The sequence below is a fragment of the Lactuca virosa genome, chromosome 1, assembly GCF_052849685.1.
Source record: "Lactuca virosa cultivar CGN04683 chromosome 1, Lactuca_virosa_CGN04683_v6, whole genome shotgun sequence".
NCBI classification, from domain to species: domain Eukaryota; kingdom Viridiplantae; phylum Streptophyta; class Magnoliopsida; order Asterales; family Asteraceae; genus Lactuca; species Lactuca virosa.
The window spans coordinates 124,940,793-124,966,859 of NC_136426.1; the positions used below are offsets into that span (position 1 = coordinate 124,940,793).

At 37.8% G+C, this 26,067-nt stretch overlaps 1 protein-coding gene across 1 annotated transcript; it reads left to right on the forward strand.

The window, feature by feature from the left end:
• The first annotated feature begins 8,455 nt into the window (after nucleotides 1–8,455).
• Nucleotides 8,456–9,121, forward strand: LOC145120128 (G-type lectin S-receptor-like serine/threonine-protein kinase LECRK4). Its single transcript, XM_079055924.1, has one exon. The coding sequence runs from the start codon at nucleotides 8,456–8,458 to the stop codon at nucleotides 9,119–9,121; it is 666 nt and encodes a 221-aa protein (XP_078912050.1).
• The last annotated feature ends 16,946 nt before the right edge of the window (nucleotides 9,122–26,067 follow it).

Sequence of the window (26,067 nt, forward strand, 5' to 3'; positions counted from 1 at the left end):
CAAGGGGTAAATGAGTATCTCATGCCTTCCCAAAGTCTATCACACAGGCCCGCAACATATCTTCCAAAGTTTGAATAGTCCTCTCACTTTGTCCGTCGGTTTGCGGATGGTAGGCTGTACTCATGTCCAACCTAGTTCCCAGGGCACCTTGAAGCGACTGCCAGAACCTCGAAGTGAATCTACTATCTCTATTAGAGATAGTGGATATGGGAACACCATGCAGTCGTACGATCTCCCTAATGTAGGTTCTAGTTAGTTTCTCCATTTTGTCAGTTTCTTTGATAGGTAGGAAGTGTGCAGACTTTGTTAACCTATCTACGATTACCCATATGGTATCGAGACCACCCGTTGTCTTGGGCAACTTGGTTATGAAATCCATCGTGATCCGCTCCCACTTCCATTCAGGTATCTCCGGTTGTTGAAGTAAACCTGAGGGTTTCTGGTATTCGACCTTAACCTTGGCGCAAGTAAGGCACTTGCTCACGAAGGTAGCAATCTCTGCTTTCATGTTAGGCCACCAATATAGCTTTTTGAGATCCAGATACATCTTATCTGAACCTGGGTGAACGGAATATCGAGTGTTGTGTGCCTCGGTCATGACCAAGTCTCTGAGACCACCGTGTCTTGGTGTCCAGATCCGATCTATGAGATATAAGGCTCCGCCACCCTTGACTTCCAAGTTTTTATCCATCCCTCTCAGGGATTCACCCGCCACATTTTCAAGTTTCAAGGCTTCAATTTGAGCCTCCTTAATTTGTGTGGACAAGTGTGAATGGATAGTCATATTCAATGATTTGACTCTACGACCAGAGTATTCTTTCCGACTTTGGGCGTCAACTACTATGTTGTCTTTTCCGGGATGATAACGAATTTCGCATTCGTAGTCATGGAGTAGCTCGACCCACCGTCGTTGTCTCATATTGAGTTCCTTATGGTCGAATATGTGTTGTAGGCTCTTGTGGTCTGTAAAGATAGTGCTCTTTGTACCATACAGGTAGTGTCTCCAGATCTTCAGAGCAAATACCACTGCTCCTAACTCAAGATTGTGTGTGGTGTAGTTGACTTCATGTGTCTTTAGTTGTCTTGAGGCATAGGCGATGACCTTTCCTCGTTGCATAAGAACACAATCAAGCCCTTGGTTGGATGCATCGTAATAAACCACGAAATCTTCTATCCCTTCTGGGAGGGATAGTATCGGTGCGGTGCATAAGGCTCGCTTTAGCGTTTGGAACGCTTTCTCTTGTTTCTCTTCCAAGTCAAAGGTCACGCCTTTCCGGGTCCATGTTGTTAGCGGTTTTGCGATCCAAGAGAAGCTCTGAATGAACCTGCGGTAGTAGCCAGCGAGACCTAGAAATTGACGAATTTATGTAGGCGTCTTCGGTGCTGACCAGTTCTCAATAGCCTTGATTTTGGAAGGGTCCACGTGAATTCCCTCTTCACTAACAACGTGACCCAAGAATTCGACTCTTCGAATCCAAAATTCGCACTTAGAGAACTTCGCGTAAAGCTTCTCTCGTCGTAACGTTTCTAAGACCTATCGTAGATGTTGACTATGCTCCTCCTTACTTCGAGAGTAGATAAGTATGTCATCGATGAATACAATGACGAACTGATCCAAGTAAGGACGACACACCCTATTCATTAAGTCCATGAATACTGCGGGCGCATTGGTCAATCCGAATAGCATCACTACAAACTTGTAGTGTCCATAACGAGTTCGGAAGGCTGTCTTGGGAACATCCTCCTCTAACACTCGTAACTGTTGATACCCAGATCTTTGATCAATATTTGAAAAGTAATTCGCCCCTTATCGTTGGTCGAAAAAATCGTCTATGCGAGGCAGAGGGTAACGATTCTTGACGGTAACTTTGTTCAGTTCTCTGTAGTCGATGCACATACAGAACGATCCGTCTTTCTTCTTGACGAACAACACCGGTGCTCCCCAGGGTGAGAAGCTTGGTCTTATAAAGCCCTTGCTGAGCAATTCGTTAAGTTGACCGAACAGCTCCTGCATCTCAGCTGGTGCTAGACGATAGGGCGATTTGGCTACTGGGGTAGCCCCTGGAACTAAGTCGATTCTGAACTCGACTTGACGCTGTGGTGGTAATCCTGGTAGTTCTTCTGGAAATATGTCGGGAAAGTCGCGTACTTCTGGGATGTTCTTTATGTCTTTTGTCTCTTGGCTCATATCGACAACATGAGCAAGGAATGTGTGACATTCCTTTCGTAAGTACTTCTAGGCTTGTATACTTGAGATGATACGAAGGTTCGTGCCGGGTTTGTCGTCGTAGATCACTAGGGTTTCGCTAGACGGTAGATTTAGGCGAACGACTTTCTCATAACACATGATGGCGGCACGATGAGAACTCAACCAATCCATGCCGATAATGACGTCGAAACATTTTATTGAGACCGGCATGAGGTCGATTGGAAATGAATGGCTATCTAGTGTTAGAGTACATCCTATGTATATACAGCTAGTGCACTCAGTCTTTCCGTTAGCCATTTCTACAATGAATGGTTCCTTTAGTGCACGTGATTGTTGTTTAAGTAAGTGAGCAAATTTCTGTTTCACGAAACTCCTCTCCGCTCCACTATCAAACAATATGCATGCATATGAGTTATCGAGGAGAAACGTACCAGTGACCACTATAGGGTCGGCTACAGCTTCCTCATGGCCTAAAGCCAAAACACTTCCTACTCCGCCAGCATTCCCTACCTTCGGGCAGTTTATCTTGTAGTGGCCTACCTCGCTACACCCGTAGCAAGCTTGGCCCACACCAACGTCGGGGACTTGGTTGATTGACCTTGTCGGAGATTTGCAGAAACGGCCAGTGTGCCCTTTCTTGTTGCAGTTAGCGCACTGCATTTCCCGGCAGGGTCCAGTGTGGTGGAATCTGAACTTGTTGCACTTGGGCAGGCTCCCAGCATACTGCTTCAATGGCGCAGTAGCAGTAGGTGTTATCGCAGCATGAACAGCCACGACCAGCTGCTTTTTGGCAGCGTTCTGCATCGCATTTTTCTTCTTGTTATCCCAGAACTTCCGCTTGTTGTCAGTGGCTTTGGATTGTTCTGAGATGGCTAGGGTTGTTGTTGTTGTCGGGGTACCGACTCCATGATCAATGAGCCGTTGTGCCAATCTCTTGGCACTGTCGAAGGTAGTGGGGCTTGAAGCTAAGACATTCCCCTGAAATGGAGGCACCAGCCCCCTGATATACCTCTCTATCTTCTTTCCCTCAGTAGGGACCATTCCTGGACATAGTGCCACCAGATCGCTGAATCTGGCAGTATAGGCCACTATGTCGGAGCCCTTCATGGTTAGGCTCCAGAGTTCCTGTTCAAGTTTCTGAAATTCGCCCCTCGGGTAGTATTCCTCGATCATGAGCTCCTTTAGAGCTTCCCAACCCATATCATTTTCCACTATTTGAGTTAGTGACTTGACATTGCTATTCCACCATGTCAGGGATCGGTCCGCGAAGGTGCAGGCAGCAAATTTAACTTTGCTCCCTTCCGAACAGGAACATATCTCAAAGATCGATTCCGTTTTCTCGAACCATTACGAGAGGGCAATGATTCCGCCAGTCCCGTTAAAGGTCCTGGGCTTGCAGTTGGTGAAATCCGTATACGAGCACTCTCTAGAGCGTACTGGAGCATCACTTTGAGTGGAATGAACTGTTGTTCCACTTCCGCTAGTACCACTAGCACTAAATTGGGCTAAGGCTGCCGAAACAGCCGCAACCACTGCAGCTTGGATTGCTGCCGGATTGTTTTGTGGAAGAGGTGGTGGTTGAGTAGGAGTTATCGGTGGATTGCGTCTCGGTGTTCGGCGTGGAGGCATTTTTCAACTAAAAATTTACAAAGATGAAGATGATAGTAAGAATCAATTGTGAGTACAATGAGAGTGATCCATGGACTAACTCTCCATAGCCCAACAAAACAAATGAGAGTATAATTAAAATAGAGATCTAACTGTAGAATGATGAAAGCATTTGGATAAAGATTTCCCAGAGATTAGATGCCTGTCAATAATATTGGCATTATAGATGTATTAAGTTTGGGGAAAATGACCTAGAAGTAGGTCTTATATCAAACCATAACAAGAAAATTTTGACAGTAGATAGACCTAGCAACAGTACTTGAAGTACAGGAATATTTACAGGGAAAAGTGCTACTTAGAGCATAGATAAAAGGTTATTCTTTAAACCAAAAGAACGGATGAGCAGAGCATCTCCTACTGGCGACGGGCACCCCTCCGACGAAGCCTCAATTCAGCCAGCTGACGCTCTACCGCAAGGAGGTGTCGTTCATGCACTGTCTGGCGTGCTCGGAGCTCTATGACTTCAGCTCAGGTTATAGCTAGCTCTTGCTGCAAAGCCTCATTGTCTCTCCTGTGAGCAACATCCAGATTGCGGATACTATCCATGTTGGCGTTTGTGTCAGCATCTAATTCGGTGGTTTGTTGAATGGTTGTCGTTCCAAGCTCAACATTTCGAGCCACACGACGAACCAGGATGGGAAGAATTCTGTCCGCAGATCCTCCCTCGCTTATGTTGTAGAAGCTTCGGTCCCTGCTCTATGGTAAGGGTTGACCCTGCTCACGGCTCCACCTACCCAAGTTATCAGCCCACTAAGGCGTCGGGCCTTGAAAAGTCGGACGAAGGTTAGGATTCGGGATTGGAGCTACCAGGGGTAGATCATTGACTTCTGGCTCGGGGTCAGAATCCTCCGGAAAGTCTTCTGCGAAGTCATCATCCAATGGGATTGCAAGATTCTTTTCTAGCTCTGCATCGAGCCATCCTCCATTGCCTTGGTTGGGAAAGTTCGGGTCGCCGTGGGTATGGAATCCAACCATGTTATCTACGCGAGAATAGGGGTAAAAGAAATAGTTAATAGACGTACTAATTAAGATAATTATAATATGATCCTTACCAGTTACTCCAATATTTGCATAGTGCATACCAGTCATATGTAACCAAAACAGGATAGACCTTCGAATTAGTGATGCTAACTCTAAGTCCACAACCAAACAAGGAACAGGAAGTAAAGCAAAGATCACAGATTCTAAGTCTATGACACCTTAGTCACATATAACCTTAGCGTATCCACTCAGCAACTATTGACATACTAATAAAGACCTTTTTAGTTTGCACATACGTAATTATTGTAACACAAAATACTCCTATAGTATTTTAAGTTTATGTTCTGTTCTAATGTTTTCATTGTAGTGTTGGTAAGTTTTTAGACTTGCTGCTACACCACAACCATTCCTAGGCACATGCTAATCACTTCTCGGAAAGATATAGTTGATCAGGCTATATCACTCCCAGATCTGATTATATGTCCCCAAGCCTACTTGTGCTGTCCAACAACCGCAATACTTTTGTTCTGTCTTAGTACGACATTGATTTTAGTATGAATGCAGCTATGTATACTTCGGCTAAATATTTTATTATTTAAAAGTATAAACTCTTAGTCAGAGTATTTTTAATCCCGATGTGCTTATAGTTGTATATCTTTTATGGGTTGATATAGTCAGTTCACTATAAACAAAGCTCTGATACCAATCTGTCGCACCCCCAAACCAGAACGCCGGAAACGTTCGGGGGTGGAGGACGTCATGTACAGTATCATATCAATGCATAATAGTAAACAAGCAACAACATCATCCATTGCATTAATAGTATAATTTAATACAAGTGTGTTCTGTGTATAGTTTGAAAGACACCAAAATATGAATCAAAATAAAAGATGAGTCTTGAATGAGCTCCGTCTTCTCAAAACCTGGTCCAGTGTACCTGTCTACTGGTGACCTGAGAATACAAGTTATTTTGAAAGAGTAGATCAGCATTTAAGCTGGTGAGTTCATAAGTATTTAGTGTTAGTTGTTGTATATGTTTAATGAAAGTGTTTGTAAATGTTTGTTTGTAAATGTTTGTATCTCCTAGAAAATCCCATATTTTCTACTTTAATTGAAATGTAGTCTTCTACCAAGACACGACTGTTCTGTATGTTTGTTCTTTTGTAAAAGTGAGTGTTTTCCCAAAGACTGACTATCATTTACCAAAAATATAGTTTACATTACCGTTTATGTGAGAAGATCACAACTTGAATGTAATGGGAAAATAATAAAGATGTACTTATAGTATTGTATATAGCAATTACCATTGTACTAACTACTTTAAAACAATTGTTTAATTAAGGTAAAATGTGATATAGTTGTAACCATACTTGATTGACTAGTAAAACACGATGTTCGAAGATATCGAAATGGTATGACATTCGTCACCCGTAGACCTGCAGGTCCCACTGTAGCTAGCAGCAAGGTGTAGGATGGTCAATCCCGTATAGATCTATACACAAATTCACGCTCTCCCTCCAGGAGACTCTGGTTACAAATTGTGACACAGCAGTATATTGCCATGCCATGAAGTAGTGGCTCACATTAATGTTATAGTGTTCTTGTGTTTATATAGTATGTTCTCTCTGTTCTAGTGTATTGTATGTTCTCTTTGTATAGTGTATTGTATGTTCTCTTTGTTTCTCATTATAATATGTTCTTTCTGTTTCTCATCATAGTATGTTCTTTTTGTTTCTCATTATAGTAAGTTTGAACTGACTCATGTATGAACTGACTCTTGTATGTTTCATTGTACTAGAAATAGTGAGTAGTAGTCCTCTAAACTATACCTATTATAGTTTACTAGTAATGTTGTTTGACTGACTGAGTATGTTTGTACACCTTTTCTACCCAAAGGTGTTGAACTGATGTAAGCACTTTTATATCTATACATATATACATAATATATAACTAAGATTCAAACTACATTCGGACAAACAACCGGATAACCTAAGTCCACAACCAAACAAGGAACAGGAAATAAAGTGAGTTATCAGTCCTAAGCCCTTTCAACCTTATTTATATAACTATATCTATATAGACATGATTTTGACAATATATAAGTTTAAAAGAGTTTGATAAAGAGTTTAGCATATAAAAGAGTTTTATCATATAAATGAAATTTTAACCATTTGAATGGTTACAGATGACTTGATGTCAGTTTATAAAAGGTTTTAAAATAGTTTGTTTGATAACACAGTTTTGAAGTATAAGAAATCCACTTGTTTGATAGTTATTAATCACATGTGATTGATACAATAACTATAATGTTTTCAACTTTCATTCCCCCCCCCCCCCCCCCCCGTAAAAGCATTTAAAATCATTTAAAAGATAATTTAAGGGGTATGAACTCACCTGATTGTGAGTAACCTGGAATATAAAATAGATATAGGATGCTTGAATTCACAAATGAAGTTCTGAAGCACAGTTGGATCCTATACGACATATATTCACATATATGTGTGTTCAATTTGTGGTTATAATACTAACAAGTATAGGAAACCACCTGAGATTGTAGGAAACACCCTAAATGAAGTGTTAAGCTCACAAATGGAAGCTTGAAAGGGGTTCACAGCCACCCAAGGATGGGTTTGCGGCCTTAAAGAGTTCACGGCCTCATGAGGTTCACGGCCTCATGAGGTGTTCACGTCCCATATAAACCTATGAAGGGTTCACGGTGCTTATGAAACTATGAAGGGTTCACGGCCCTTATGAAGGGTTCACGGCCGTGATCCCTTCAAGCTCATGAAGATGATGATGAAACTTGACAAATAAAGGCTAGGATCTAGTAGCCCTTCAAGTTTGACAAGATTAAGGATGAAACACTTACGTTTTTTAGTCTTTAGAGTGTTCACGTTTGAAGCTTTTTGAGAGATAATGGATGTGTTCACGGTTGGGAGGAGGAGAAATGAGAAGAAAATGAGGTCACTCTAATATATATATATATATATATATATATATATATATATATATATATATATATATATATATATATATATATAGGAGGTGGTTCATGGCCGTGAACCTAGTTTGCGGCCGTGAACACCTTGTGAGTGATTTTCTGGATTGAATTTATCCTCCCGATCTCAAGCTAACTAATCCTAGAATCCATTCATACATTACATTAGGCTTAGAAACTCTCAAACAGACCCTTAACAGTGCTAAAAGATAGCAGAAACTAGTCTGACTTTGATGGAATTCCAAGGTTGTACAAGATAGAAATTTCGGGTTGTCATAGAGGCTTCCACTCTCTAATGGGAGGGAGCGTGATAATGTTAAGGTGTTCGTGAAATACCGTGTAGGTGATCGTCCTCTTCAAAACCCTCCTCTTCAATACCCTCCTCGGCTCCCAGGAAAAAAAAGATCCAAGAAGTATGATAGTTGTCGGATTGGTTCTCTTACGTACTTCGGTGCTTGTAATCTTTGTGTTGATTGGTGTTCTTTGTGTGGGTTTCTTTGTAATCTACAAGAAGAAGCCGAGAAACACATATTCAATAATTAAAGATGTTGAAACCAATCTGCCTCGGTTTACATATCAAGAGCTAGTTGAAGCTACAGATGGATTCAAAGATGAATGAGGTAAGGGTGCTTTTTTGGACAGTCTATAAAGGTGTGATAGGAAAAAGGATAGTTATCGTGAAGAAGTTGAATACAGTGGTTCAAGATGGCGAAAAAGAATTCAAAACCGAGGTAGATGTTATTGCAAGGACTCATCAAAAAAATTTGGTGCAGCTTCTTGGGTACTATGATGATGGTGAGCAGCGGGTATTGGTTTATGAGTTTATGAGAAATGGCAGATTAGCAGAGTATCTTTTTGGCGACACGAAGCCGACATGGAGACAGAGGAGTTATATTGCTATTGGGATTGCTAAGGGACTCGCATACCTTCATGAAGAGTGTAGCACCCAGATCATTCACTGTGACATAAAACCTAAGAATATACTTCTTGATGACTACTTCAATGCTAAAATTTCTGACTTTGGATTGGCGAAGCTGTTGATGATGAATCAAAGTCATACAAACATTGGAATAAGAGGAACAAAAGGATATGTTGCTCCTGAATGGTTTAGGAACATGCCAGTCATAGTAAAGGTGGATGTCTATAGCTTTGGTGTGGTTCTTTTAGAGATCATATCATGCCGAAAGAGCTTGGATTTTGAGAGTGATAACGAAGGGATGGCGGTTTTAACTGATCTGGCATGGGATTGCTATCAAGAAGGCTGACTGGATGCATTTGTTGAAAACAATTTGGAGGCGTTAAATGACTACAAAAAACTTGCGACATTTGTTATGGTTGGTCTCTGGTGTGTACAAAAAAACTCATCGTTGAGGCCAACCATGAGAAAGGTTATCCAGATGCTTGAGGGAGCAATTGAAGTGGTGGAACCTCCATATCCATTCAGCTCTTTCTCTATTGTAAAATACTAGACTCTAGTTGTTCCATGTGACTGCTATATGTTCAGGGGTGGAGCAAGGATTTAAGAATAACGGAGGCTGATAATCTCATATTGTAATAATATATTAAAATATAATCTTATACTAAATTATGTAACATAGTTCAAAAATTTAAAAGAAAAATTGACAAAGAAAAATATGTCGAGATAAAAGTTCCATTGACTATTATAATAATCAATTTTCAAAAAATTTCAACAGATCATGAGTATCGACTCATATTCATTTTCTATTCGTTTGAAAAAAGAACGGATGATTATTTTCTTGCTTGTAATTTACCCTGTGATTATAGTAAATCAAATTATCAAATATAATTAAATTAATAATTATAAGTAACAGAAAATAAAATTTACAATAAGAATTAAAAATTGACTTTATGTTGATACAACAGTGTAATCGGAAACAATATCTTTTAGAAAATTAATATTGTTAACGAATAAAAATAACTACACGCTATCTTGGTGATTGGTGAATCGTCAATTAACAAAAATAAGCAAATGAATATATGATCGATAGCTAATTAAAATAACATAAAAACGATGGAGGCGGTACGTATGAACAAATGGATATATAATCAACTAGACGAATGCCCGCGCGTTGCGCAGAAACACCTATATAGTTGAATTATTTCCAAATATATGTTTTTTCTAATATAGCAATAACGTTGTTGTTAAATTTGATATAATAATTCGTATACTAAATTGATATAATGTATTGATTATTTTGAATTATATGATAATATATACATTTATTATAACTGCATATTCTCAATATGGTTTAATGTTATTTATAGTTGTTGTTATTGTTAATTAATTTTTTAAAATTTATTTGCTTAATGCTCTAATTTTTATCGTTATAATTATTTAAAACATCAAACATTGTTTTTTCTAATATAGCAATATAGTTGAATTCTTTCCAAATATATGTTTTTTCTAATATAGCAATAACGTTGTTGTTAAATTTGATATAATAATTCGTATACTAAATTGATATAATGTATTGATTATTTTGAATTATATGATAATATATACATTTATTATAACTGCATATTCTCAATATGGTTTAATGTTATTTATAGTTGTTGTTATTGTTAATTAATTTTTTAAAAGTTATTTGCTTAATGCTCTAATTTTTATCGTTATAATTATTTAAAACATCAAACATTGTTTTTTCATTTAATGGTAAAAATATAATTATTTATATAGAGTTATTTTTAACTATAGTTATTGTAAGTTATTTTAAGCTACTTATTTGAAAACTTTTAACGATTATAAAAATATCTTTAGGAAATATTTTAGTTAAATTGAGATTACAATTTAGTTTTTGCATTTATCACTAAAATTTATCACTTTTAACTATTTACAAAATATTTTTTGGTTTTTTAAGTGGAACTGAAATTTATGTTTATGTTGACCTTGTAATGTTATATTTAAAATAACAATTTAAGTATTTTGTCAAAACTGTTCAAACAGTTGTAGCTTTAAACTGATAATTGTTTACATATAATAACATATTAAATCTAATAAATTAAATATAATATGTTAAAAATTAAAGACATAACTTTATAAGTAGAAGTAAAGATATTATTTTAAAATTGTAATTTAGTATATTTATGATTACACTTTAGGTTTGATATTTATTTAACCTTATCAACCAACTTATAATCATTATTAGAAAAACACTACAATTAATCACTTTTAACCATTTACAAAATATTTTTTGGGTTGTTTAAATTAAACTAAAAATTATATTTTAGTTGACCATGTAATGTTATATTCAAATTAAGAATTTAAGTATTTTATACAAATTGTTCCAAAATTATATCTTTAAAATGATAATGGTTTACATCGAACAATATATTAAACTAATAAATTAAGTATAATTTGTTGTTTGTTTTGGTAAATTTCTGTGTTCGCAACATCTTTGTAATTTGTAAACATATAAATATTATAAAATACCCTTTGATTATCATGTCCTGAGAAACCAGGCTGGTTCTCTTTTCACGTTTTACTATAAAGATAATGTCAAAATAATGGTTGTCAAAATCGCGATCCTGATCGCAGTATCGTACGATCCTACGATCCTAGGTATGAAAAACGATCCGGATCGTAAAAGGATCGTGGTAACATCCCAAAATCAAGACCCAAAATTTTTTGTTTGATTATAATACATTAGAAATAATTCACGGAAAGCATCGTTAATACTGTCCCAAAACATCATGTCAAAGATTACAAGTCTCAAAATCCTTAATAACAATTAGTAAGATGTCAGAGTATAATCCCAGGGTTCTCATTGCGGAAATCTTGTGTGTGTGTGATGCGCTGCTACCCTGCCAGCTCTTTCCCCTTAGATGAAGAGGTACCTGAAACCAAAACTGAAAACTGTAAGCACAAAGCTTAGTGATTTCCCCCATCATACCACATACCAAACAACATACATACTGCCGGGCAATTCTGGGGAGCCCGACCTACCCATGTCAAGCAGTTCTGGGGTGCTGACCAACCCATGTCAAGCAGAAATGGGGTGCTGACCTACCCTCCGGTCTATCTCAACCGACAACGGGCACTATTTCACCCCTACCACTAACAATCATAATCATGCTGTCAAGCACTCTTAGGGTACTGACCTACCCTTCGTTCCTAACGACCGAGGCGAGGGACTATTCCCAACCTACTACCACTATCACATATAACATATCATGCTGGCACATAAAACACATCCGGTAATAACAAACCTAGATAATTATCACAAAGATAATCCATGTTGGTGGGCCGACATTGTGGCCGTAGACCCACCTCTACTCGTAGGTAACTCACCTCAAAAACTGCGTGTCGAATCTTGCGGAAAAGTAGTCTCTAACAGCTACTCTGAAGACTCCCGACTATCATAAACACATTAACACTCGATCAGGGTCTATAACACCACTTAGGGTAAAATGACCATTTTAATCCTTGGTCTAATTGAGACATCTAAGAGTCCCAATTCCAACCTATTAAGCTCGGTCCTCCAATGGCCCATTAGAGACTCCTGAAGGCCCACTAATTTCCTAATTCCTGAATTGGGCCTTAACCCCCTAATTGGCCCCAAAAGCTCCAATTCATACTTCTCAGTGGGCCACAGGGCTCAAGCCCAGGCCCGAATCCTTAAGGCCCAAATGCCCACGATTACCATTCTGCACACGTACGCGCGACATACCTGGCAAGTACGCCCATCGTACTCTTAGCCGCGAACGGAGGTTGACCGCAAACGGTAACTAACCATGAACGGTAACGGGCCGTAAACGGTAACGGACCGTGAACCGCCCCAGTACGCGCATCGTACCAGGGTGTACGCTCAGCGTACGGCCCAATTTACTTGGGACTTCACTTTCGACTTAATCCATTAAGTCTTTAAGTCTAAAATGTAGATCCAGGTCCTTTAAGAACTCCTAAGCCATAAAGTTACAAAATTTATGTGCTTGCATGCATGGTTGGGGTCAAAACATTATTTTGGTCCATTACACAAGCTTTAAGACCATCTAACACTTGCATGGTTTTGGCTTAACCACCAAGATCCGATTTTTATGACTCTAGGTGCTTCTAAGAGTCCAAAAGGACAGCTCTTATGCTCTGGAACCCACAATACTCAAGCACTGACAACAATAGGGTCAAAAAGAACATAAAACCCCAAATAAACAAATCTAAGCATACAATGGTCAAGTATGGAACTTGATACCTCAAAAGAGTCATAAATGGTGTCAATCCTCTGGATCTACAAGCTCTTGGTGGATCCTTGCTTCTTCTTCAAGCTTCTTTCTTCTTCTAAGCTTCCAAAATGACACCAAGATGCTCCAAACTTGCTTCCAAGTCTCAAGAACACACAAGAGGGTTGAGGGTTCACGGTGGGGGCTGTCTAGAGGTGAGAGGGAGGCTGAACCAAGGGCATAATGTTCTTTATATAGGGGTCAAACCCTAAAAATTAGGGTTTTAGAACCTGCGTCCGTACGCTGCGCGTACCCTTTGGTACGCTGGGCGTACGTGCATGGCATGCGCGTTTCTAACTTGTGAGTACGCTAAGCGTACTGGCATTGTACTCCCCGCGTACGGCACTTCTCAGCCCAAATTTGAAGCCCAATTCTTGAAGCCCATCCCAAAACAACTCATTACTCCCTTGAGGTAATAATAATAATGATACCTGATAATTCTCGGATGTTACAATCGTATTTGGGGTAGGATTGCAGGTAGGATCGTAAGATCGTAGGCAGGATCATAGGATCGAGATCCGATCCGATCCAACCTTCCCTTGATTTTTTTTTTTTGCAAATGAATTTTTTTTACCACTTTATGTCTTTTATCCTTTACCAATCTACAATTTATCATTTTTCATTGTGACTTATGACTAATATTTTGAAGTTTTTATAACTTTTGAACGAAAAATTAAATGTTTGAAATATTTTTCATGATTAAATATTATAAATTAAAATTATATTCTATTTTGTGGGTTCTTAGAATCTCGATCCCGATCTTGCAAACCCAAAAACGATCCTAGGTAGGATCCTGATCTTGACAACCTTGGTTAAAATATATGCATATATGTTCTTTTTTTTTTTTTTTTTTTTGCATTTTCCTTCTCAATTTTATGGTTTTTGACCACCATGATAAAGGGATGAATAGTGTCTTGAACTTTATAACATTTAATGGATTACCACATCGTTATTCTACTTTTCATTAAAATGTATAAATTTTTTTCTAATATGCACCAAACTCTATAAAAGTTCAATGAAATATTTATTTTAGTTCAACGGAACATTTATTTTAAAATGAAAAATATTTCATTTTTCCTATAGAAGAGTTCAATGGTCATTGAACTCCATCTTCATTGAGTGTCAACGTGGCATCTTATTATTTTTGAGTTTATTCCATTGAATATCAACTAGACACTCCATCTTATTCAAAATTTTCCATTAAACTTCGCATTGTAGATGTTCTCTATATAGAACAAAATACTGAATACATTTGACGGGTCTTTATAATTCAAGGGTTAATATCACTACATGCGAAACGATTATCAAAGTCGTGTTGTTTTGGTCCTTCATCATTTTTTAAGTAACCTAGGCCTTTAAACTTTTAAATTTGATAAAAATAAGCAATTTTTCCACAGTATGAAGAGGTCATCAGGTGAAGGTGCATCATATACCTAGACAATGTTTAAAATTAAGAACAAATAAATTTTAGTTGTAAAAATATCAAACATAAGAATGGTGGTTGTGTATTACCTAAAGACGGTGGTGTCACATATTATTAACTAAAAGAAGAAGGGAGTGTATTAAGTATATAAAATATCGTTTACTAAAAAATAAATAAATAAAGGTGTATATAGACGACATGTCAGCACTATATGACATTAAGTTGAGTCAACTGTCAACTAGGATGCCAAGTCACATTGATAACTTACAAAATCGGATAACATGGTGTAATTAACATGTTACCACGAAGTTTAAGGATCTCGAGTATACCAAAAAATGATTAGGGACCTATTGTGATCATGAGTTTACATGGTATCAGATATTCTATCCATCGTTTATGATTGTTGAAAGTGAGTTGTATGTTAAGTCGTGGCATTCCACTAGTATAAAAATGACCTACAGACACACCAAAAAAGTGTGACTATATGCATATAATGACATTTTATTTTTTCACTGAAAGTGTGACGGAAGGTGACGCCATCGTATGGGTCTTATGGTCACTTTAAAATGTAGTGTCTGTATGATATGAAAAATGTGGCTGTATTATAAAAGTGTGGCTATTGGGTAGGGAATTTGGTTGCTAAAATCAATCATTTTGTCCAATAGTGTGACGTTAAATTGTTAGTAGACACAATTATTTAGTAATTGTAGTGACTGTATATCACCAACTTGCGACATGCATGTTATTTTAGTGTTGTGTTTTACTAATGTATTGTCATACAGTTTAAAGTTTATTAAGACTATTGAGTATCTTTTGCAAACATGTAATTATGGTGAACATGACCATGTTCACTAAATGACCACATGTAATTAATTTCATAAGTGGCGATTTACTAATAATTAGTCACAAAAATAATTTTTATTGTGACTATTGTGTATTTTATAGAGACACGCAAATATTAACATGTCATTTTTTTATATTTCGACACACAAATATTATCTAAATGTGACGATATATGAATTATTAGTAACAAAGTATTGAATTTAGTGAAACGTGATTTATTTGACACATCATTTTTTTCGATGTTGTTAATGGTTAAGTTATCGTCACAAAAACTTGAGAAAAACAAGATCTTAAAACACATATATACACATATTTAGTTTAGATCATGGTTATTGTTAACTATTTAGCCACATGTCCAAAATGATGTTAAGTGACTATTGTATAATTTTAGAGACATTGAAAAACTTAAAAACATAGCCACATTTATATTATAGACACAAGAAAATTTTGAAATGTGATTATTGTTTAACATTCAGTGACATTAATTCAATTTTTATTGTTAGTTTTGCTATATTTCATACACATCAAAACAATATAAATGAAAGTAACCATAAATCGACAATATGAAACGATAAAAGAAATCAATATTATTAATAATTGAAATACAAATACATACATAAGATCCGTAGTTAAAATAGAAAAAAGAACTTGTACTTATAACAAGTCTGAAAATATAGTAAACAAAACAAAAAAATCATAAGCCAAAAATATTCAACTTTCTACATCTAATAGCCTTTTATCCTTCTGAAAAATTTCCTAAATCCAAATTGTGATAGAAAATATCAAATTAGAACACTCCTTTTCATAGATACTCATAATCTGCATCTCTTAATTGTATGGCTTCATATATGCTAATATTCCTATGAATAGAAAATCGAAATAAACCATTTATAAGTCGAATCATACATGATCTTATAAAAAAATCTATAAGGAAGCATGTTTTTGTATAAATTATTTATTAGTATACTACATGCATAACATATACTGTCAAGAAACTAACAGAAACCACACTACAATACCTGTTGAAGCAATAGTAGGCGGTATGTCTGGAGCTCTGGCCTATGTTCCATTAGAGGGTGTATTGGTGTAATATGAACCTGAAATTTGGAAATATTAAATATTTATATCAATTTCCATTTGGTTTGGTTTAACAACACTAACATCAACATCAATATATCATTCAAGTTACATATAACACATACATATAGTTTCCAAGTTACATAATCATAGATCCAACCTATCAATCTACTACTGGATCAAGTTTTAACTACTTGGATCCAAACCTATAGTGGTTAATCCCTATTGAACTGGGTTTTAAAGCAAAAAAGAAAAGAAAAAAAAACAGTTGGACCAATATTGTTTTGTTAGATCGTGTTTCAACCAATTCTCAAACGGAATCATCAACAGTAAATAACAAGGTCCAATTCCATATAATAAATAACTCCAAATCCCTGTAACAAACATCTCCAAGAAATCAAACCAAACTAGGGCTTGCTCTTTTAATTTCCTTTTACCAAATCAAGAAATATTCTTTGAGACAGTAATAATTCTTAGAGAATTACAGTAAATAGATCATAGGATGTTCAAGGAGTGTATCTTGAATTTGATACTTCTTTACCATGAAATCGTTTTAAGTAATAAAGTTTCAATGGAACATTTTGTAATATCGTTGGCAAAGTCTCTGTGACTTTGAAGCCGGGACATCACAAAAGGATCATTGCATATAAGGTTGAACTCTAACATATTTAGTATTAACAAGAATTTCAAATTGTGAAATAAGCATCATTGGAATAGTGTCCAATCAATCTGTTCATAAATGAAGGACCATAGAGAGACATAGTATGCATGTTTATAACATGACATGACTGATGTTTAATTCAAGTATTTAGTTGATTACTCAAAACATTATACAATGAATAAAGTTAATTAATATGGTGATTAAATAATAAGAGTTTTATTTATATTCAATAGTTTGAGACCATAGTTAATTAGGATATTATTGTGTTTCACATTGCATGTTTTACTTCCCGAATAATTGGATTATCCAAACATCCACAGTCGATCATACTTTTGGAACCTGTAGTGACATAAGAACATGGTTTGGCATGCGGAATTAAAGTTTGCACAATGAACATGGTGATTTGGGTGTTCAAGAGATGTATTGATTGTATATGGTGTTACACAAAAAGGATCTAGATCTAGACTACATAAATAACACATACTTACACACTCAACTTTTACATCTCTCAAGCACACCTCTACAAGTGGACTAAACCCACCTTATATAGAGGTGTTTACATGTCTCTCTCTCACTCTCTATCTCTCATGTGTCACCAGGCTAATACTCCACATGCAAGTGGGTTTTACAAAAGTCAAACATTACAAAGTCATTCAAGGAAAACTTTGTACCCCGACATTCCCCCCCTCAAAGTTAAGAATGAATGACCCACTTCAAATCTTCCAAAATCGAGCAACTATGCGATCCGAGCCTCAAAGGTGACACATGTCGAAACGAACTTCAATCTTCAATTCTTCCATGATTCTTCAATTTGGGCTCTAGGATGTGAGACCATACAAACCGAGCATCAACGAATGATCACGAGCTTCTCAAACTCCAAATTGATCACCAAAAGTTGAGCATAAAGCACACCCCAAAAATCTTCAATAAAACCAAACCCATTTCGAATACATCACTTCCGAACTTCCAATTGCATCATTTCGTAAGCTTCAAAAATTAAGGTCACTTCGGTCTTCAAATCCGCGTAATATAAAAAATTCAAGTTCGAATTTCCATATAAATTTCTCCCCCTTTTTATAATCGAAAATTGATTATAAAACCTTCAAGGAAAGAGAATGTGCTCTATTCGGAATTTTTCGTGTCAAAACTCCCCCTTAACATGTGGCATAAACTTTGTGCTTCAATCCGGAAAATCCAAAAAATCTTCAATTTTTAGCTTCGTTCACAGACCGCCTTTGACAAAATTTCTCAAAAATGGGTAGAAATTGTCAATTTCAAAATTCTGCAGTGACCCGGTGCACCCAAAATAGCAAAATATGCAAAACTCTCCCCCTTTTCCAAAGCTGGGTAGAAAAAGTCAATTTGCACAAACTGTAGGGGATTGAAATGCATTTTCTTCAATTTTCAGCAAAAACAGTCCTTTTTCGAATTTGGGTATGAACCGCCAAACATTCGAAGCCTCAGGGACTATTTTCGAAAATTTTGCCCTTTGTGTTCAAAACATACGAAGAGTTGTCCCAAACATTCAAAAATTCAGAAAATTTTCGAATTTGGGTGAAAAGTGTCAAACATTCGAAACTTCAATTAATTGTGGAGGTGACGAATATTCGAAGGTACAGGGGCTGAATTCAAAAATTCTACTTTTTGATCAAAACATACGAAATATTGATCATTCATACGAAGCCTTTTTCCATTTGTCAACCATTCGAAACTTGAGGGACTACATTCGAAAATTTTACTTTTCCATTCCAAACATACAAAACTTTGCGTCCAAACATACGAAAATTTTGCCATTCGTACGAAATTGTCATGTGACAAACATGCGAATCTTCAAGGACCATTTTCGAAACATTTCTTTCTTTTTCCTCAATTCACACGAAATCAGGCAACCCAAACACACGAATTCGAAGGCATTCGAAGCCTCTTAATGAACAGTAACCTCTTAATCATCCAACCTCTGAATCGAATTAACTCACTGCTCGTTTTATCCCTTCGTTCCTTACAATTTTTCGTTTGAAAGGACAACACACTTCTTTCATTCAACAACAGCTTAACATCAAGGCTTCGTACGAAATCAAACACCCATTTTCGTTAATTGATTCACCAGTTATTAACCCCAAATTCTTTCAATTTCAATTTCGTGCCCATTAACATCATCGATTCCCTTAACCCATCGACTCTTGAAAATCGTTCTTACAGTTCTTCACTTCATACATTCAACCCAAAATAAAATTTTCGTTCTTTAACTCACATCGACATTAACGATTTCTTCCCAAAATCGACTATCGACTTACAAACCTAGATCGTTACTAATCGTCAACCCAAAATCAATAATCGTCCAGGAACCCTTCGAACCTTAGACCCAAGAACTCAGCAACAATCGAACAAATATCAAACCAAACTCCAAAATCATCAATCCAACCATTATCAATCGAATTTTCCAAAACGATTTCACTTCTTTCGTTCAATCGACTTCCAAAATTACCAACCAGTGAACATCAATTCCAAGCAATATACCAACATCGACTCTTCGTTATCACTACAGTAACATTAAACCAAAATCAAGGCTTCGTTAATCAAATTCAAATCACAGATATTCACGTTTTCATTCAAACCAAAACATCACGTTGTTCTTCAAAATAACATGTATCTTTCGATTTCCATCTTCAATTCATTGATTCATCGATTTTCATATTGAGTAAGACTTATCTTTTCTGAGTTTGACTTTTCGAAATCAAATGCAAATAATCACGAAATCGATAAATATCTCAACAAATTTTAGATCAAAACGAGATTGCTTCACTGTTCTTCATCACCTTCAAGTGTTCTTGACAATATTCATCAAAATCAAAGATTTGATTGCCAATTTCTCAACATCAATATGAACAATATTGACTCGTCATCAAACGATTTTTACTAAATCGACTCACAAATCAGATTAACAAATAACTCTTAATCGATTTTTCAAGAATGGTTGAAACGAAAACTGAAAGCGAGAAGAAATTGATTAATATGCAAAATACGAATATCAGTCGTATACGCAAACGATGAACAATAGATGACTTTGTACTGAATACATTTAATGAATCTTTGTGGGATCAGCTTTTTAAGATATCGGATTGAAACAAATTTTGGGCTCAAGAATGAAATCGAGAATTGAACAGTACTATATTTGATCAAATGGGTTTACAAATCGATAACCAACAACTCAATATTTCATTGGGCTTCCAAAAAGTTAGATGAACAGTAGCAAGCATATGATTTAATTCATGTAGAATTAAATTTAATTTCAAATGTGCAATTTCAAAAATATTTGAGAATCGAATCTAACAAAAGATATGAGATTGGATCGGGCTTTGATCAACGAAAAAATTATTGGATCATAACAAATGGGTTTTTCAAGAAAAATTTGATCCAACGAGTCAAAACGATCAAAAATCAAGAACGCAACGCATGAATCAATGAAATTAAGAGAGATCATAGAGAGAGACTCACCAAAAATTGTTCAAATTGTGACAAAAGTTGCCAAAGCGAGAATCGTTCCTCAAAAATCACTTTGATCTTGAAGACCCGCTCTGATAACAAGTGTAGTGACATAAGAACATGGGTTGGCATGCGAAATTAAAGTTTGCACAATGAACATGGTGATTTGGGTGTTCAAGAGATGTATTGATTGTATATGGTGTTACACAAAAAGGATCTAGATCTAGACTACATAAATAACACACACTTACACACTCAACTTTTACATCTCTCAAGCACACCTCTACAAGTGGACTAAACCCACCTTATATAGAGGTGTTTACATGTCTCTCGCTCACTCTCTATCTCTCATGTGTCACCAGGCTAATACTCCACACGCAAGTGGGTTTTACAAAAGTCAAACATTACAATGTCATTCAAGGAAAACTTTGTACCCCGACAGAACCGAATTAAGACTATCATGAATTGAATTGTAGATTGTCTACGGGGATTAGACATAGCAATAGTTTTGCTGCAATGTTCACGAGTACTTTGAAAATGGGGATTTTGAGTATTGGATAAACCCACGCTCAGAGAATTACTTCATGGATTTTATCACGAGTAATTTTGAGACGATAATATCTTATATTCTTGAAACGAAGATATATGGGTTGTTGTTTACAATTCGGTTGTGCATTGATAATATGTAAACACATCAGTAACTTGATGTTATAAAACGTATTGTTGTGCATGATTTGATGAGTGAATAGTGTAGGCATATAAGTCGAAGTTTATCAGTTCCTTTTGCCCTAACGGGAAAAGCGATATATGTGGGCCCCTCGATGATTTGATGTCGACATCTAAAGTGCTTGGTCAAGCCTGTACTGAATTGATGTGTTCAATTAGTAGTCTAATTTCAGTCGTCATAAATCAAAAAATTGGGAAACAAAACTTGGACAATAAGATTGATTATAATCCATGTCCCATGTTCATACGATATCTTGTAGAATGGAGGAATATTTGATCCCTTATCATAGGACACGTAACTGACTGGGTCAGAGTTCGACAACGGCTTTGAGAGCTATAATTTTCTAATCAATTTTTGAAGTTATACTGGCAACTATAGTTATTAGACTTATCGAAGTGGGAGACTGTTGGATTCGGTGTCTAAGCCCATAACTATAATGTACCTTCCAGATAAGACACTTATGGTCCCAACAACTTAGTTTATCGCATGCCTCATTGTAACATCCCGAGTCCCAGGTATGAATTTAAATTAATTTATGTTCATTCTTACAGGGCAACTCGACGAGTTGGAGGCCCCAACTCGTCGAGTAGGATCGAGATGGTCGCGTTAATTTTAGAATCAACTCGACGAGTTGGAGCTGAGTATGAAAACCCTAATTTTCAGGGTTCGCACCCTATTTAAAGGACCTTAAGCCCTCTATCCTGCCTCCCTCATCACCTTATCACCCTAAGACAACCCCTAATCGAGCTATCTTCCACTGTGAGAGTGAGTGAGGCTAAAAGAGTGTCTTTTGGTGCATTTCTTGAATGAATTTGAGGAGTCTTTGGATCCGGAATCCATTCAACGTTGACGGCCATTTGGAGGTAAAAAGCCATTATCTTGATCACTTGTTTGTTAGATCTCTCCATTGGAGAGTTTATGGCTATTTTTAGTATTTTCTTAAGTCATTGTTAGTTTTGAGCTTACCTTGAAGCTAAGACTTTAGATCTGGACGTTATTAGGCCCTTTAGGCCTAAAGACTCAAGCTTTATCAAGCTTTGGCCAACTTCCATGCCTTAAACCCTGTTGTTGAACTTTGTTTTGGAAAACTTAGCCCTAAATGCCATGCATGGACGTAAAGCTTGCAGCTTTACGTGGTATTTCAGCCTTAGAAGGCTAGATCTAGAGTTTAGGGCCTTAGTCTCGCTTAAAAGTGTCTGAATGAGTGATTGGGCTGAAGGAACTTGACGAATTGGTTAGCCAACTCGACGAGTTGATTTGCGTTTTCCCCGTTATACTGGACGTTGTACAAACTCGGCGAGTTGGTGAGATAGCTCGATGAGTTGAGTTGAATCTTCCTGATTTTTCTGAGAACAGAAGGAATTCGATGAGTCGCATAGATGCACTCGACGAGTTGGGTCAACACAGACTCTTGACTTGAGCGTTACCTTCCGTTGACTTTTAGGGTTTTGTCAAGTTGTGGACTTTGGAGACTGTGAAGGGGTAAAATGGTCTTTCACCCTTTTCGAGAGTTTGTAAAGGAGTTAGCATAACATCTTTGGAGTTGTTATTATAAATTGTTAAATAGAGATGATTATGATATATGTAGGTGGAGTCTAGACCGACCGTCGAGTACGATACATACGTTCTTTACTTATGAGGTGAGTCTTCTCACTATACTTATCTGAGTGGTAATAATGTGTAACCGGAGGGTCTTGCCTGAGTTACTGACCAGAGGGTCTTATGTGCTTATACTGGGCTATGTGATATATTATGCATTCTGTCTTTGTGATTTATGATGTATATTATTTTGTGCTTTACTGAGTTAGGACCAGAGGGTCCATACCGAGTTGTGAGACCGGAGGGTCCTCACTGAGATACAGGACTGGAGGGTCCAATCTGAGCTGTGAGAGCGGAGGGTCTTCACTGAGACACATGACTGGAGGGTCCTTATCGAGTTACAGCCATGAGAGGCTAATTATTTGTGTGTGGTATTTTGGGGTACTCACTAAGCTTTGTACTTACAGTGTTGTGTGAAATGTGTTTCAGGTACATCTCAGGATCGCGGGAATGCGCCTGCAGGATTGTACACACCAGCTAGAGATTATGTTTTGAGGATTCTAGGATGTTTTCACACAGTTTATTGTCTTGTGTTTTGAACTACTTATAAACTTGGGTTTGAGAAATGTTATACTGTGTTTTTGTGTGGTTTTAAAAACGAAAAATTTATTTGAAAATTTAGAGTGTTACAAGTTGGTATCAGAGCCTTGGTTTGAGGGATTCGGATGTACCCTCGGGTATGTCTGGACTCAAACTGAGGATTTGAGGAATTTTTCTAAAAATAAATGATTTCTAAACGAGTGAAAGTTTATAAGAGGAAAGAAGATGAAGCAGTGTGTACAATCAGCCAGAGCCCAAACGGTGATATTCCCAAAATACCCTTACTTGTTCATATTATGAGATGAGATACTTATGAGATATTAGAGTTGCATGCTAGATGATAGGCTAGGTATTTCAGGAATTTAGAGCTAGAGTTGCCTGATTCATGATGCCTTAGCCTAGGGATATGTTATTGATTAATAGTATCTGCTATTTGCTCTGTGTGTGATTAGTAGGGGTACATGGAAAGAATCTTTTACAGAGAGTTTAAGTCGAGGAGTAATCTAAGAGAGATACCTAGATGTGCATTTGAGGAATCTAACGAGAGAGTAGTTTGATATCCGTGAGGGATAGAGTACTTGTGAATTAGGATCCTAGGAGGAGGACTTGGAACGACTGTGGGTTAATGTGGAAGGTAGTATTGGGCCCGTACTACTGAAAGCACCAAATTTGTATACGACCCAAGTAAGAACCTTAGGATGCTAAGGAGCATATAGAGGTGGGTAATTAAGTGTGCACTTTAGCCAGTCCCTGATGATTTTTGTGTTTGTGTTTCAGAGAGACTATGGTGATTACCTGCAACAACCCGGGGGTGGTGGTACTAGTGATGATGAGATCCGCAGGATCATTGCCGATGAGGTGGTCGCAGCTATCAGGAAGGCCATTCCAGAGATGTCCGGGTCCATTAAGACCACATTGATTGGGACTTTTGACAAGTGATATGTAGTTGTCACAGAGGCTGCTGTTGTCGTAGCCACCGCAGCCCTTGCAGCTGCGAGGCCACAGGGAGGTGATTCGTTGTTGTTTCGAGAGCTCAGCAACACGAAGCCACCAGAGTTTGACGGGACCCAAGACCCGATTTCTGCTATGAGATGGGTCTCTTACATCGAGGGATGTTTCTATACTTGTTCATTCCCGGAGCACTTGAGAGTTCGGTTTGTACTGAACTAGCTTCGCTTGGGAGCGAAGGACTGGTGGAAGTTTGTGACGACTGATTTTACTCCTGCAGACCATGTTGCAGTGACTTGGGAGAGGTTTACCCAGTTATATGAGTATGTTCCCCAAGTGGAGAGGGAACGATTTGCCCAGGAGTTTTTGTCTCTCAAGCAGAAGACATAAACAGTGACAGAGATTACGAGGATGTTTCATGAGAGGGCGTTGTTCTGCCATGAGCACGTGTCTACGGAGCAGGCATGTGCGAGACTGTACTTGAGCATTCCGAGGAGAGATATTCGGCAGTTCGTGGAGAACTCATCATATCAGACATTGGCTGAGTTACAGACCAATATCAGGAGGAGAGAGATTGAGTTGGAGATTCATACCAGAGAAGAGGGAGAGTCTCAGGGGAGAGACAGGAGACCAGTGCAGTTGCAGCCGACGACGAAGCGGGCTAACCCCGCTGATACGAGAGCAAGAGGCCAGAAGGGCCGCACTTGTGGCAAGTGCGGAAAGAGTCATGAAGGATCTTGCCGAGCAGGGATTTGCTACAAATGTGGCAAGGAGGGGAAGATGGCGAAGGACTGCCCCAAGGGATTTTCGGTTTGCTTTCATTGCAACCAGACTGGACACCGGAAGGCCGAGTGTGCTCGGCCTATTCAGGGACTAGTCCAGGCTTCTGCTTCTACTGCTTTGCGCGTTACTGATGGACGGCCGGGGAAGGCCGAGGCTTTGAGAGCTCGTGGGAGGGTTTTCCAGCTGACTGTGGAGGAGTTTCGTGCAGCACATGACATTGTTGCTGGTACGTATCTCCTTATACATGTTATTTTGAGATTTGTTTATGCTTATACTGTGTTTCATATAGGTTATTTTCTTGTGAATTTTGTGGCTGCCTTGGTGTTATTTGACTCGGGTGTGAGTCGATATTTCGTGTCCTTATCCTTTAGTCGTCACATTAGTGTTAGACGTGAGGCGTTGAGTCAACCGCTGAGGGTTTCTATAGCTGATGAGCATGCAGTTTTTGCCGCTGATGTATACTGGATATGTGTTTTAGAGATTTTCAGTGTGGAGTTTCCGATAGATCTGGTGCCGATAGCGATGGGTGATGTCTGTGTCATAGTGGGTATAGATTGGTTGAGCCGGTTTGGAGCCGTGATTGACTGTGAGTGTCAGATGGTGACCATACGAGATCCTAGTAGTGGAGTAATTACCGTTTATGGCGAGGGAATTAGATTGGGATCATCTTTCTGCTCTGCCTCCAAGGCAAGGCAGAGTCTATAGCAGGAATGCATGGGCTTTTTAGCATATGTGATGGATACACGGATTGCCACTAAGAGGCCAAGTTATGTTTTCGATGTTCCCGTAGTATGTGAGTTCCCAGATGTTTTCCCCGAGGAATTGTCGGGTGTGCCTCCTGAGAGACAGGTGGAGTTCTGGATCGATTTGATTCTGGGGGCGACGCCTATTT